The sequence below is a fragment of the Bubalus bubalis genome, chromosome 12 (genome assembly GCF_019923935.1).
Source record: "Bubalus bubalis isolate 160015118507 breed Murrah chromosome 12, NDDB_SH_1, whole genome shotgun sequence".
Classification (NCBI taxonomy): domain Eukaryota; kingdom Metazoa; phylum Chordata; class Mammalia; order Artiodactyla; family Bovidae; genus Bubalus; species Bubalus bubalis.
In genome coordinates this window covers 98,547,457-98,561,475 of record NC_059168.1, presented here as the reverse complement: position 1 = coordinate 98,561,475, position 14,019 = coordinate 98,547,457, and the positions used below count along the sequence as shown (strand labels likewise).

At 47.4% G+C, this 14,019-nt stretch overlaps 1 protein-coding gene across 9 annotated transcripts in view; it reads right to left on the bottom strand.

Annotated features, from left to right (window-relative positions):
* SPTAN1 (spectrin alpha, non-erythrocytic 1) overlaps window positions 1-7,916 on the bottom strand; it is a 58,483-nt gene extending 50,567 nt beyond the window's left edge. For 8 of the 9 annotated variants that reach the window (XM_044926417.1, XM_044926421.1, XM_044926423.1 and 5 more), the window contains exon 1: window positions 5,008-5,055. In XM_044926417.1, coding sequence (XP_044782352.1) covers window positions 5,008-5,040 — 33 coding nt within the window. In that variant the 5' untranslated portion in view covers window positions 5,041-5,055. Of the gene's footprint in view, window positions 1-5,007; window positions 5,056-7,789 lie in introns of those variants that run through there. The other variant, XM_044926419.1, reaches the window with a different exon arrangement.
* Window positions 7,917-14,019: the final 6,103 nt, after the last annotated feature.

Below are 14,019 nucleotides of genomic sequence, written 5' to 3'. Positions count from 1 at the left end.
AAAATAAAGTTTAATTAAAAAAAAAATTTTTTTAAAGGCACAGTTCTGTATCATGAATAGATAGCCCATGTCTGAAACAGTAGTTTCTATTCTGAAAACAGGCTTCAAGAGTCCTTCATACCAAAAACTGAGGGTGGTCTGGGCAAACTAAACATCTGTTCAGAGCAGGGCGGTGCTCGCTCACGCTGCAGCCCTAGATCATCAGCTTCTTTGGGAGAAGGCTGACTTCCGACACGGATCTTGACAAGAATCACTACCGCGTCCGCCACATTTACTAGAATGTAAACACTTCACTCATTCACCTGTGTTTTCTGCTCCAGGCAGATCTTGCATCAGACTCTCTCATCAACCCTGGGTGGGTCCAATTCCCTGAGCAGAAAGCTCCCTCTCAAATGTTCTCCACCCCCCGCCCCCAACCTGATCAGTTAATACCATTCAATCCCTCCAAGCCTCAGGCAGCTTGTCCTCTCTGCAGTCCTGAAGCAGACACCCTCACTCCCTCTCCCCCTCTTAGAGCATCACCATGTCCCATTCTGCCGTGTGATTACTGTTTTCCCCCTGTGTTTTGGTAAGTTCTCTAGGGAATTCCCAGGTGGCTCAGATGGTAAAGAATACGCCTGCAGTGCCTGAGACCTGGGTTCAATCCCTGGGTTGGGAAGATCCCCTGGAGGAGGGCATGGCAACCTACTATAGCATTCTTGCCTGGAGAATCCCCATGGACAGAGGAGCCTAGCAGGCTGCAGCCCACGGGGTCACAAAGAGTTGGACATGACTGAGTGACTAACCACAAGAACTGGGGAATTGAGAGTTCCTAAGGAACTATATTAAAAAAAGACCTTATCTTACTCTCTGACCACAGAACTTGGCACCTATTTAGAAAGTCAATTACACACTGAATTTGGAAATAAAGAAGCTGCTATCACTTCATTATTAAGTGATCAGGAGAAAGAAGGTCATCTAATAAGCAAGTGGTGGAGCTAGGGTGACCCAGGATGCTCTGGTTCCCAGAACAGCATGCTAGAAACAGGGATTCTAACGTGATCAGAGCTGATGCCGTTACTTTTTAATTCCTTTTACTACCGCTTATCTTGTCCATCCCCACCTAAGGGGAGGAAAAAGGAAGGAGGATATATGAATTATTTTATAAAAAATCAAAATTACTTTTTTTGAGATTGAGCCTTTCCTTTAAAAGTTGTGTTTTTTTTTTTTAATGAGGGCCAGTTTTAATGTCTTTACTGAATTTGTTACAAAATTGCTTCTGTTTTATGCTTTGTTTTTTTTTTTGGCCACGAGGTATGTGGGATCCTAGCTCCCTGACCAGGGATTAAACCTACACCCCCTGTACTGGACGGTGAAATCTTAACCACTGGACTGCCAGCAAAGTCTCAAGATTCAGTCTTCTTAAAGTTAGTAAACAATTAGGGTTAAGAATAATTTATATACTTGCTCTGTTCTCATCTCTCCGGAAACAGTTAAGATGGAGAAACAGCAGGAAACTGTGTGTCTACTTTGATTGCTTATAAAGTTTCCAAGGCGTGTACTGGTAGTTACGCCTGTGACTACAACTCCCCTGTGGGTGCCTTTCTGCAAGATGCCCAGTCTCTGGTGTCTGTCCTGCCACCCCTTATCAGAGGATTCACTGCACTTCCCTTAGCTGTCATGGAAATCTCTGCTCACATTTGAAGCAGCCCTTTACAATGAATAAAAGAACGCCCAACATAATACTGCAAAGGGTCCCCCTGAGCAAGCCCCCCTGCATGGGTTGCACTTGCCCATCTGACCCTACCAATCCAGGGAGACAGTCCAGCGAGGCCCTGCTGAAATTAACCAACCTAAAAGGCCCTCTTTGTCACCCCAGTGAAGTAGAACAAGTCAATTCTATACCAAGTGCTCTGGTCAGGCAATAATGGACTTTTCTTTCCTGCAGTAGATCAGCTGACGTCAGGAGGTGGGAGCTCTGCCAAGTCTCCAGGCAGCCGGGCATCTGCAAGCCAGCCGTGCTCGCCCTCTGCTGTAATCACACCAGACACCAAAGACAGGTTCGCGGCAGCTCCTGCTACTCCTTCGCCTGACAGGGAGCTGTCCCCATACAAGTTCCAGTTTCTCTGGATCCTAAGAAGGCCATTTCCACAGACTACATTGAACACCAGAACAAATTTCGTATCGACAACAAACTATTGCCACTCAAAGGCACTACGTACGACCTCTGGCCCAAAACTCTGAGAGTTGGTGGAATTTTCTGCCGTCAGCCAGCGTGCTGCACACACTGCAAGGACTCCGCCCCCAGCCAGAAATTCGCAGCTGACTGATAAGATGACTCCACAGAGAAAGCTCTAAGCTGTTCCCAGCCTTAATGGGATTAACACCTTTTGAAAGCTAGAAAGGAAGACTTTGGGAAATGTGCCATTAAAACACACACACACACACACACACCAATCTCCAACCATACAGACCTACCTACAGACTCCACTAACTGCCTAAAAACCGCAAAGGGGCCAAATTCCAGGACAGTGATCAACCGACTGCTTATCTCAAAGCACCAGAAGGACTCTGATTTTGTCAATCAGGTCTATGTTTGTGGAGAATGAAGGAGGGGAAGTGAACGGCTGGATGTATTCTCTGTGTAAGGACAGCTTCCCATTTAAGGTAACTGAAGGAAAAAAGGTCAGATTTTGGCAACTAATTATTAGAGAAGACTGGCTATTTTTAAATGCTGCAATGCAGCAAGAGTGTTAGCTGCATCATTCAGCAAGTAATGTGAATTGAGCACAGGGGATAACACAGGAATTACAACTATGTCCTCTATTATAATAAATCAAAAGGACTTGTCAGCATTCGTACAACACTGCTAGATCTCTGGGAAGAAAGTGGGTGTCTAAAGATGTGAATCTTGGCTAGAAAGTTCTAGTTCAATTTAAAGCCATGCATGAGAAGGATTCCTCATAACCAACACCAACTTAATACACATTATCAATTGGAAATGATCCCTACAAAAGAAGCTGGCCATTAATTCCTATCTTTGTCTTCCTGATGATCACCCACAGACAGCTATTTGAGGCACTCCTTGGTACCTAGGGAATTCTGTAAAGCCTTATCCTAATCCACAGAGGCTACAAAACCATGGTGTGAGGGGAGGGGTCTGTCCCTGGAGAGTGGGGAGAAGAAGTGGGAGGGAAGGATACTGTTAAGCAATGGAAAAGACTGCAGGGACTTTCAAACCAAAGGTCAAACGCTTTGAACCCTGCACACTGGGTACCTGCAGTGAAACAGCAGCTTAGGACACCTTCACGCGATCTCAGAGAGTGGAAGAATCCAGTCAGGAGAGTTTCTCTATGGAACCTCAGAAGAGAATACAATTGTGTCCAAGGCCAGAGGAGTCACTATTTGGAAACAGGGTGGGGACTGCGGACATCTTAGTGAACTGAACATCTTAGCCAGCTGAGCTTGCCGTGAGGACAGGGGCGTTTGGAGCAGTGCAGAATGAATTCAGACCCCAGGCAGGACACCAGATACACTGTTTTGTTTTTTTTTTTACACAGGCAAAGGGGTTTTCGGGACTAACAGAATGAGGAGAGCATTTGGTTCTACAGGAAAATTCATAAACATCACCCAGAGCAAAAGGTCAGAGGAAGCATCCATCGGTTTTGTGTTTGTTGCTTAGTCAGAGCCCAAAGGTGCAGAACCAACAATGCCCTTTCTCCCTGGCTTAGAAAGCCAGCACATTTCCAAAGCAGGAGAACGACATCCATGGATGTGGAAGAGCTCCCCCAGAACAAAGCACCAAAGAATTAATTAGTGCCAGCACCCATAAAATTTGATGCTAATTGATTCTCAGATTAAGTGAACTGACTCAAAACCAGCTCAGCTACAGATTTTAGTGGTAGGCCTGAGGGTAAGCAGAGAGGTAACTAGCACATAACTTAATTTCAACCATGGGAAAGCCAGAAATATTTTTGCTTAAACCACATTCCAATCAGGATTGTAGATCTGCACGTCAGCCTTCAGCTTGGTTAATTCATTTGAACTTGTTAGAAGGATTCTGCAGAGGTGAGCAGGGATTCAGCTTAAAGCAGCAAAAGATTCATTCATACTGCACTGCATCAAAATCCAGAAACATGGTTGAGAAAACTTACTTCTGAATGCCTCAAACACTACCTTGCTGCTACTTACCTTTTATAACCTGTAAAATTCAGATGAGAGGTATTTAAGTGCAAAATATTGTTAGTGAGATTCAAAATAGGAAAAAGGTATCATGTGCCCATTTTTATAAACCTTGCTTAATTATCCAGTCTGATTTATAAAAGGGCTTGCCTTGGATTTATCACCCATAATCACAGGAAATTTGCAGAGTTTAGAGTTCGGCTTATGGGATATCAAGACACTAATTTTAAGCACTTTTCTTTTGGAAAAAGGTCCAATTTAGCAAACACTCAAATACTGTATGTGTATAAAAACATAGTGAGTTTTTTAAACATGATAATGCAAGCTCCATTTCATTGTAAGAATTGTGGCGAAAAAAGTAAGTCAATGGCAACAGGGAACAAACCCAAGTTTACAATATTTGTCAAACTGAAAAACACTATTTTTACATGTTTTCAGATTATACTTTCTAAATATCTAAGGTAATGCGTTTAGTCCCTTGGTTCTTAAGAACCAAGTAATTAATAAAGAACCATAATTAAAATTTTAAAAATGAGCAAACACTACATGCAAACACTAGTAGAGTGGTAAGAAATTAATACATTCATGCCTTAATAAGAGGAAGGTAAAAAAACAAAAAGCTTTGCAAATTTGAGAATAAATCTACTAAGACTTTTGTTCAAGTAACAGCAGAGAAAAAAAACAAAAGCCCATATCCTATGCAATGTGCTTAACAGAAAGGTCATGCAGGCAGGGATTTTTTCCGCCCCCTCTCTTAGGATCATTCAACCTCTGCGACATATGGTCTTCACTGCAAGCCAGGCCAAACCGAAAAAGTAACACATCTCCTGCATGCTGCTCAAATACCTGGACTCTGCGTTTACGAAACGATGACAGCATGATGGAAGAATGTGGTGTCTAAAGAGGGAGCAGGGAGAGCAAGATAACAAGCTTCTAAGGGCAAACTGAACACAGTGATTTCAAAACGAAGAACACAGATCCTGAAAGATACATGAATACAGGTACAAATCAAATTTCAGATATCCTCCCAGCGCCCTTTTCATTCTACAGAGCTTCTAAATCCCACTAGTGACTTAAAAACTTAAAAACCCTAAAGCCCATTAGGGACTTAAAAACCCTTAAAAAACCCTGAGAAAGAACCAAGGTTCCCTGGTATTAGCAGAGGTGCTGCCTTGGCCAAGTCATACCCTCTTCTGGGTCTCAGTCTCCCCCCTTTTCAAATAATCCTGAATAATACTGAATATCCTTTTTAACACTAGACATGCCCTCCTGCCCAACCCACATCCCGATAAATGAGCTGGGATTGCCAGTATTAGATGATTTCTGTCTTCCTTTCCCTTCAGTCATAAAACAGTATAACTTTGTGAAATCATTAGAAACGAGAGAGAACTCAAGCTACAGAAATCTAACCTGGGCCTAGTTTACTGGGACACTTCCTTCACAAAACACTACTTCCTGTTCAAAGCCCCTTTGAAAGGAACATGCAAAAGAGGTACAAGTGCAGCTGTTCGGGTCCACTGGCCCCAAGTGCTCACTCTGCATGCCTCCCCCGCATTCCTGGAGTCAGCATTTGCCATCAGGACACTGCATTCTGCTACCTCCTCTGACCACAGCTGATGGACCGCAGCAGATCCGGCGCATGACTAGCAGAGTCCTCGCATAGCCCACGAAGGATAGATTACAAGGCCGGCCTTGCGCCCACTGTCCTTAGCGCAGGTTCAGCAATGCCAGGACTGTGGACTATTCCTGACACCCACTTCTCAGCATCTGCAGTCGGCAGCCCCCACCATGGGAAGAAGGCAGGTAAAGGAAGAGCAGAGGAAATTCTAGGCCAGGGACCCCAAAGATATACTTAAAAACCAGTCCTCCCCACCTAAACCTGCTCATCAGATTGCTTGACAAGCTCATATTCTGAGCCTGTGACGTATCAGGTTTCTCTAATTATTAGATTACTACAAACACCCTGCCAAAGACCAAAAACATATCAAAGAATGTTACCCGGCTGATGGTTTACTGCAGGCCTGCCTCACACCTGTCCAGCAGAGAGCGAATCCACTGGCTCTCCATCTAGGTCCCTGGATAACAGCTAACACACTTTGAGGGTCCCTGGGAGTAATACTGGCCCAGTTACTAAAAAAGGCTTATAGCTAATTTCCTGCAGAGGCCTTTCCTGCAGCACATTTTTATTTTCCTGCTGCACATTTCTAAAACTTGGACTTCAATCTGACCTTTCAAAAAACTGACATTAGCTGCAAACAAAAGGGAAAATACATGACTAGTTTGATGAGCTGGAACCTTGGCTCCATGGTTTCATACAGCTGAGTGCTCCCACTGCTGTTATTCAGATTTTCTGTTTCCTGGCTGCAGACACCCCCACCCTTCCATCTTTGATATTCTGTTTTAGTTAAGTCCAATTGCTATGACGACGCCATTTCTCAACACATTATGAAAATATTTCATATGCTCTCTCTTCTCTTCTTCCATGACAGCCATCATGGTAAGTTCTTCTAAAATAACATGAGGAAGACAGAACAAAGGGCCTACGTAGTTTAGGATCTATTATATAAAAGAGATTTGACAAGGTGTTGCACCATCTCAACCCAGCTTTCTGAGCCATTTAATTTAAAACACATTCAACCCTTAACTTTAACAAGCCCTTTGTTTAAAATACATTCTATCCCAGTACATCAAAGAGACTTTTCAAAGCAATTTTCTTTGGGAAGCGTCTAAACCAAATTCGCAGGAACGTCCTTCAAACAAAAGGCTGCTCTGTCATTCAACACCGGCAAGGCTGCAGAATTTTATACAAATAATATTATGTCCTCGACTCAAAAGACTTGGTCTCTCGGCAAGAGGCGGGGGGGTGGGGGGGGACTCTTAAAGCTTTTAAATTATTTGATTTGGGTCTCATACAAAGTCAAGCGCCGCATTTTCCTGCTATCTACACGCAAATCACGGTTGGGGAAGGAAGATATGTTTATTACAGGAAAGAAAAGGAGATGGCCAGTCCTGGACCCTTCGGCGTCCACAGAAGGCCAAAGAACGGCCACAGAGGATGAAATTAAGGTCAAAGAGCCCTTTACTCCCAGCTTTTCCTCCTTCCAGGGCTGGGTAAACATTGCTGGCGGAGAGCAGGGAAAAGGAGCTGCTGAAGTCGCTCCCCACCAAGGGAAGGGACTGGGGGCGGTGGCGGGGGAGCGTTCTGACGGGAGGAAGATGGGAGAAACGAAACGATCGGGGCCACACAGCCCCCGCCCCACCTGCGGCTGCCGGATGGGGCCGGGCGGGGCCGCAGTCAGGCTTGCGGGGCGGGGGTGGGGTGGGGTGCGGGGGAGGAGGGACTCGGCGGCCTCGCCGCCCCCTCCGCCCAGTCAATGACATTCCAGCGGCCAGCGGCCGGCGCCCAGACTCGGCCCCGAGACTCCTTCGCAGCCCACGCGCCGCCAGCCGGTCGCCGCCGGCTCGCTCGGCTCCCCGCCCCACTTGAGAGAGAGCTGCGAGGCCGGCCAGGCTCACCTGTCCGCGCGCCGGCCCCGCCCCGTCTCAGGGGCTGTCCCGCTCCCCCCTCAGCGGTCGGCCGCCCTCGGGCCCCGCTCCCTCCCCGGGTTCGCCCGCTCCCCTGTCTCACCGGCTCCTGGGGGTGAGGGCAGTGGGTGCGTCGGGCCGGGGGCGGGGGTGCTGGGGGAACTGACGGGGCTCGGCGGCCTCGGCTCCTCGCCGTTCCCTTCCGCAGCGGGTAGTGGCGGCGACGCGCGCGCCCCGCCCCTTTTATAGGCGGCCGCGCGCGTTCCTGCGGCGGGCGGGCGCGAGCGCGGGGGAAGAGCCCGGGCGCGGCGCGAGGGGCGGGGGGCGGGCTGCGCCGGCGGAGCAAAGGGGGCGGAGCTCCCGCCGGCTTGCCGCCCGATCACCGGCGGAAAGGGCCGAGCGCACCCGGACGGAGCCGAAGCGGCGATGCAGGGCGGCGGGAGGATGGGCAAGGAGCGCGCTCGCCACGGGTAGGGGTTGGTGGTGCAGTGGAGGTCGCTGCCTCCGCCCGGGATGGTGGAGGTGCTCCAACCGCACCGCCCTCCCCGCAGCTAGCATCCTCCAGACCTGCCCCTCCCCGCCCTGCAGAAAATCTTCTGCACCCCCATCCCTCCGCCCCTGGGAGCCCTTCCAGGACTGCAGTGAAGGGCGGGGCAGGGCCATTGCTGCAGTCGGCCTGGGGATGCTGCGCGCCCCAGCCGGAAAAACACCGAGTCCCAAAGGGTGAGATCACCCGTGTGCTTCTCTTCTTCCTGTGCCCTTTCCCTAGGAGAAGACTTGTGCCCGGGACTCAATCAAGTCAGCTTTCTCTCTGGTGAGGCAGGGGCAAGGATGCAGTTTACACCCGTCATTCTGAGATTTGAAGAGTTAATGACTTTGTATATTCTTACATCAAGAGCTTTCTGACAGTTCGCCAGTAGAATAGGATGCATGAGTTCTATTTACAAAGACATTAAGACTCTAATTGCCACAATTGACTTTCCTTCATGTACCAGGCACTATGCTGAACATTTCAAGTGTGTTACCTTTTTAAAAAATCTTTTTGCAATAATTTTATGATTCAAGTATTATTTCCTCAAAAGAGCACTCTGATATGGAAGCTGGGTCTCTTGCCCTGGGTCAGGCAGCTAGCAAGAGGAAAAGCAAGGATTTGAATCTGAAGGCAGTCAGAAGGCAGTCAGAACCTTCTTAAACAGTGCGCTTTGCCATAGGAAAGGGAGGCATTGTGATAGTGGATGCTAGGATGCTGAAAAGAAAAAGAGAGGATTTGTGGAATTTCTGTTCCTTACAGTCTTAGCAGTTTAAGGGCCTGGCTCTGTAACTAGAAGCCCTCGATTAGGAAGCCCTTTCCCCACCCCCATTCCTGGCGACAGCTGGGCCTCAGCCATAGAGAGTAACACCCAGATCATTCCTGTGCAGTCAGGCAGACCAGGAGCTCTGCAACTCTGGAAGGCCTCTGCCTGCTGGTTACTAAGCACCGTCCCCTTTAAATAAATATAAAGACAGTAGGCACTGCACCAGGACTTGGGCCCGGGGCCCAACCCTGACCTTCTTGGTCCTCAGTAGTTTTGGCTTCTTCCCTGTAACTGGGATTTGCAATCAAGTTTCTAAGCTGCTCTGGCTTGAGCCCTGATCATGAAGAAAAACTCCCCTATTCCCTCACTCCCCCAGAGTGCAGAGAAAAGAAAAGGAGTGGCCACACCCCAAAAGCAGCTTTACAGAATCTGGAGGAAAAACGTAGGAGGCCGAGAGGCATTTCCTGCAATCCTCCATGCAGAGAAAACAGGCCAGGGTAACTCCTCCCTGGGGTGTGCATTTCTGGGAACAGCTGATGGCGTCCAAGGCCTTTCCTCCAGTGGGTAGCAGCAAAATGTTTAATTGAGTACTCAAGTCTGGGTGCAAAATGGCTAACACAATCATGGCTCTCCAAAATTCCCAAGACCTCCTGCTCCAGCAAAGAACGAGTCTCAAGGCCATGGACAGAAGCTGTTTAAAAAAAAAAAAAAAAAAAAAAAAAAAAGGAAAGATTTTTCTTTTAAATCATTCTGGCTTCTTAGTGATGGGGGTGGGGGGGGAGTTGGCTGCATTTACCAGATGCAAAACAGATTTGAGACCTTCAGAGAGAGCTTGATACAGAAACGAAAATCTTTCTCGTTGATCCTTTGTCTGATCTGAGCCATGGCCCAAACCCAGCCTCTCCAGCCCTCTGCAGTGCCCACCCACTCGTCTGCCCTGGTCGGCATCTGGCACTAGCTCTGGAAACAAGAAGTTGAAAAAGCCCGTGTTCTATTGTCGGCCTCCCTCACCTCCCACCAGTTTCCCCACATGCCTAACACTCTGCTAGGTGTGGGGAGGGAGATGATAAAGCAGATACTGGCCCTCTTTGTTTTCTGAGAGATGCTCATTCAGAACAAAAATAAAAGAACAGCATAGCAGCTCTGTAACCAATCCAGTCATGTCCATCCCAGCCTCTTGAAAAGTCAGTGAGAGGAGAGTGGGGGATGACTGAATCCAAACTCCTTTTTCTTTCTTCTCTGTTTTCTTTTTGTTTTTTACTGCACTGCACAACTTGTGGGTTCTCAGTTCCACAACCAGGGACCAGGGATTGACCCCAGGCCACAGTGGTGAAAGCCCAGAATCCTAACCAGTTCGCCACCTGGGCACTCCTCCAAGCTCCTTTTTCTATTCTAGCAGTTTTAGAAAGCTTTGATATGTGCCCTTTTGATGCTTTTGAACTGTAGAGTTGGAAAAGACTCTTGAGAGTCCCTTGGACTGCAAGGAGATCCAACCAGTCCATCCTAAAGGATATCAGTCCTGAACATTCACTGGAAGGACTGATGCTGAAGCTGAAACTCCAATCCTTTGGCCACCTCATTCAAAGAGCTGACTCATTTGAAAAGACCCTGATGCTGGGAAAGATTGAAGGTGGGAGGAGAAGGGGACGACAGAGGAGGAGATGGTTGGATGGCATCACTGACTCGATGGACGTGAGTTTGAGCAAGCTCTGGGAGTTGGTGATGGACAGGGAAGCCTGGCAGATGGGGTCGCAAAGAGTCGGACATGACTGAACGACTGAACTGACTGAACTGATATGTGCCCTTAGGCGTTTACGTAGTCTCAAAACCTTTTCATGTCATTCAAGAGGTCAACTATTGGGAAACACACTAACTGTAATGATGTTTTTTTTAAGATAATTTTATTTAAGGGGCTTCCCTGGAGGCTCAGTGGTAGAGAATCTGCCTGCCGATGCAGGAGACAGGTTCCATACCCTGATCAGATCTCACATGCCATGGAGCAACTAAGCCAGTGGCCACAACTTTTGAGCCTGTGTGCTAGAGCCCAGGAGCCACAACTAATGAGCTCATGTGCTGCAACTACTGAAGCTCGTGTGCCCTAGAGCCTGTGCTCCACATAAAGAGAAATCACTGCAAAGGGAAGCCCACACACGGCAACTAGAGAGCAGCCCCTGTTCACCACAACTAGAGAAAAGCCTGCACAGCAACAAAAACCCTGCATTTAACTGTGGCTCCCAGGCTCTAGCACAGGGGCCTTCTCTGGTAGCTCAGCTGGTAAAGAATCTGCCTACAATGCAGGAGTTCAGTTCAGTCAGTCACTCAGTCGTGTCCAGCTCTTCGCGACCCCGTGGACTGCAGCACACCAGGCCCCCAGAGCCTACTCAAACTCATGTCCATCGCGTCGGTGATGCCATCCAACCATCTCATCCTCTGTTGTCCCCTTCTCCTCCCACCTTCAATCTTTCCCAGCATCAGGGTCTTTTCCAATGAGTCGGTTTTATGCATCAGGTGGCCAAAGATTGGAGTTTCAGCTTCAGCATCCGTCCTTTCAATGAATAGTCAGGACTGATTTCCTTTAAGATGGACTGGTTGGATCTCCTTGCAGTCCAAGGCACTCTCAAGAGTCTTCTCCAACACCACAGTTCAAAAGCATCAATTCTTTGATGCTCAGGTTTCTTTATAGTTCAACTCTCACATCCATACATGACTACTGGAAAAACCATAGCTTTGATTAGACGGACCTCTGTTAGCAAAGTAATGTCTCTGGTTTTTTAATATGCTGTCTAGGTTGGTCATAGCTTTTCTTCCAAGGAGCAAGCGTCTTTTAATTTTCATGGCTGCGGTCACCATCTGCAGTGATTTTGGAGCCCCCCAAAATAAAGTCTCTCACTGTTTCCACTGTTTCCTCATCTATTTGCCATGAAGTGATGGGACTGGATGCCATGATCTTAGTTTTCTGAATGTTGAGTGTAAGCCAACTTTTTCACTCTCCTCTTTCACTTTCATCAAGAGACTCTTTAGTTCTTTGCTTTCTGCCATAAAGGTGGTATCATCTGCGTATCTGAGGTCATATGCAATGCAATGAACCGAGACCGCAATGCAAGGAGACCGAGGTTCAATTCCTGGGTCAGGAAGATCCTTTGGAGAAGGGATAGGCTACCTACTCCAGTATTCTTTGGGTTCCCTGGTGGCTCAGTTGGTAAAGAATGCAGGTTCTGGGTTCAGTCCCTGGGTTGGGACAATCCCCTGGAGAAGGGAATAACTACCCACTCCAGTATCTTGGCCTGGAGAATTCCATGGACTGTATAGTCAATGGGATCGCAAAGAGTCGGACACAACTGAGTGACTTTCACTTTCACTTTGACCCAGGCTCTAGAGCACAGGCCCAATAGCTGGGGTGCACAGTGGGGTGCACTTGGTTGCTCCGCAGCATGTGGAATCTTCCTGGATCAGGGATAGAGCCCTTGTCTCCTGCATTGGCAGGTGGATTCTGTACCACTGAGCCACCAGGGAAGCCTGTAATGATAGACATTTTCACTTGCTTTGGCCATGGCAAGTTACCTGCCCATGTTCCCTGGGGAATCTCTCTCTCTCTCTCTCTCTTTCTCTCTCTCTCTAACACACACACACACACACACACACACACACACGGGAAAGTTAACAGGCAAGCGCTACTCTTTTTCCCCCCAAGAAGGGAACTGAGTGGAAAGTCACACTGGCAAGTGGACTGTATTCTTCCCAGATGAGATTCTGCAGAGTCAGAGCTGGCAAGGAATAGCACAACTCTTCAAAACAGTGACTGGAAGGAAGAACCTTGAAGACGTTCTGCTAAGTGGAAGAAACCAGACACAAAAGGACAAATACTGTATGATGCCACTTTCAGAAGAACTCTGGAACAGTTGAATTCACAGAGACAGAGCAGGGGTCGCCAGAGCTGCGGGCAGGGGAGAATGGGGAGCAAGGGGCAGAGTGGCTTTTGCAAGATGAGAAAGTTCTGGAGATGGATGGTGTTGATGGTTAACACAACAGTCTGAGTGTGCCTGATACCACAGAATTGTACACTTGAAAATGGATTACACCAAAAAAAAAAAAAAGGTTTACACTGTAAATTTCATGTTAAATTTTGAACTGTTAATGTTACGTTATTCTATGATGACTTCCTCTTTAATCCAGGGCCAGATTAGAGAACAGGACTGATACCTGCTGGGAGCATGGACTTGACAGGTTGGTTTGCTTAACAGGATGGTAGGAGGCGGCAGGGAGGTGAGCCCCTCCCTCTCTGGCACATATTCCTGATCCAGTTTGCTTATTTCTCATATGTACTCTAATGGGATATTTTTATTTTTTACTTTTTGGCCATACTGCAAGTCTTGTGGGATTTAGTTCCCTCACCAGGGATTGAACCTGTGCCCTCTGCATTGGAAATGCAGTCTTAACCACTGGGCCACCAAGGGAAGTCCCTCATGGGACCTTCAGTCCCATGAGTGTCTCTCTCCTTCCTCTTCATCCTAAACACACAGAATTCATTTTTTAAACTATATGAAACCTTCTCAAAAATTCTAGTAGCTCCCCGCTGCCTACAGAATCACCCAGACTATTTTAATATTCTGGAGCCCCCACAGACATGTGCCAATGTACCTTTCCACAGCATAATTTCCTAATGTTCTTCTCCAGACCTGAGGTTAGCCACTTCTGAAACAAGTTATTTATTCTTCCAATGTCACACTTTTGCTCATAATTTCCCCCTTAAATTAGCATGTCCTTCTTTTCTGACACCCAGATTTCAAAGATAAACCTAGGACTTGTAATAGTACAATGCACTTCCATCTGCCTATCACTCAGCTTCAACCAGCATCGACACCCTACCATTCTTACTTCATCTAGTACTTCACCGAGTTTACCTTCAACACAGCTAGCTGCCGAACTTCGTTGACTTCCACTCTTTTTGAGGATCCTCCAGAAAAACTTCCTGGAAAAAGCTGCCCTAAATGAAATGGAGCTATCTTCAATGCTATTGTCACTTTTAGCTCAAACCATC